This window comes from Buceros rhinoceros, unplaced genomic scaffold, assembly GCF_000710305.1.
Source record: "Buceros rhinoceros silvestris isolate BGI_N320 unplaced genomic scaffold, ASM71030v1 scaffold6959, whole genome shotgun sequence".
Taxonomy (NCBI): Eukaryota; Metazoa; Chordata; class Aves; order Bucerotiformes; family Bucerotidae; genus Buceros; species Buceros rhinoceros.
Window position 1 is genome coordinate 1 of NW_010431999.1, and position 1,592 is coordinate 1,592.

Consider the following 1,592-nt stretch of genomic DNA (forward strand, 5'->3'; position numbering starts at 1 on the left):
GAGCTGGACATTGAAAGTCCTGAAGGAAAAGTGAAAGGCCCCAAGTTCAAGATGCCCGAGATGCACTTCAAGGCCCCCAAGATCTCCATGCCCGATGTTGACTTCAACCTCAAGGGCCCCAAGATCAAAGGTGACGTGGACGTGTCCGTCCCCAAGCTGGAGGGTGACCTCAAGGGCCCCGACTTGGACATCAAGGGCCCCAAAGTGGACATCGAGGCCCCGGACGTGGACGTGCACGGCCCAGAAGGGAAGTTCAAGCTGCCCAAGTTCAAGATGCCCAAGTTCGGGATGCCGGGGCTGAAGGCAGAAGGTCCCGATGTTGACGTCAATCTCCCCGAAGCCGATGTCGGTCTTTCAGGTCCAAAGGTCGACGTCTCCATCCCTGAGCTGGACCTTGAAGGTCCTGAGGGGAAGCTCAAGGGCCCCAAGTTCAAGAAGCCGGACGTGCAGTTCAACGTCCCCAAGATCTCGATGCCCGACATTGACCTGAACCTGAAGGGCCCCAAGATCAAAGGTGACCTTGATCCTTCTCTTCCCAAACTGGAGGCTGAGGTGAAAGGTCCGAAGGTCGACGTCAAAGGTCCCGACCTCGACCTTGAGGGCCCAAAACTCGATCTCGAGGGAAAAGCTAAAAAATCCCGGTTTAAACTTCCCAAATTCGGCTTTTCTGGCCCTAAGGTGCAAAGTCCTGACGTGGAGGTGAAAGGGAAGAAGCCCGAGGTGGAGCTGACGGGGCCCAAGGTGGAGCTGCAGGCTCCGGACGTGGACGTTCAGGCTAAAGCCAAAGGGTCCAAGTTCAAGATGCCGTTTCTGAGCATTTCGTCGCCGAAGATGTCGATGCCGGACGTGGAGCTCAACCTCAAGGGGCACAAAGGGAAGGGAGAGCTGGACCTGTCCAGCCCCAGGCTGGAAGGGGAGCTGAAGGGCCCTGAGGTGGACATCAAGGGCCCCAAAGTCAACATTGAGGCGCCCGATGTGGATGTTCACGGCCCGGAGGGGAAACTCAAAATGCCCAAGTTCAAGATGCCCAAGTTTGGTGTGTCCGGGTTCAAAGCAGAAGGTCCCGAGGTGGACGTGACCCTGCCCAAAGGGGACATGGAGGTTTCCGGCCCCAAGGTGGACATTGAGGGTCCAGAGCTGGACATTGAAAGTCCTGAAGGAAAAGTGAAAGGCCCCAAGTTCAAGATGCCCGAGATGCACTTCAAGGCCCCCAAGATCTCCATGCCCGACGTTGACTTCAACCTCAAGGGCCCCAAGATCAAAGGCGACATGGACGTGTCTGTCCCCAAGCTGGAAGGTGACCTCAAGGCTCCAGAACTTGACATCAAGAGTCCCAAAGTGGACATAGATGTTCCTGATGTGGAGATTGAAGGTCCAGAGGGAAAAGTGAAGGGTCCCAAGTTCAAGATGCCCGAGATGCACATCAAGGCCCCCAAGATCTCGATGCCGGATGTTGACTTCAACCTGAAGGGTCCCAAGGTCAAGGGTGATGTGGATGTTTCCATTCCGAAAGTAGAAGGTGACCTGAGGGGCCCCGACGTTGACATCAAGGGCCCCAAACTGGATGTTGACCTTCCCGATGTTGACCTGGA

General features: G+C 56.1%; 1 protein-coding gene across 1 annotated transcript; it reads left to right on the plus strand.

Annotated features, from left to right (window-relative positions):
* Window positions 1–3: 3 nt before the first annotated feature.
* LOC104500012 (neuroblast differentiation-associated protein AHNAK-like) lies at window positions 4–1,587 on the plus strand (the record flags this gene model as incomplete). Its single annotated transcript, XM_010143600.1, has 1 exon — window positions 4–1,587. A coding segment is annotated over one exon (1,584 nt), but the record flags the coding sequence as incomplete, so codon positions are not given.
* Window positions 1,588–1,592: the final 5 nt, after the last annotated feature.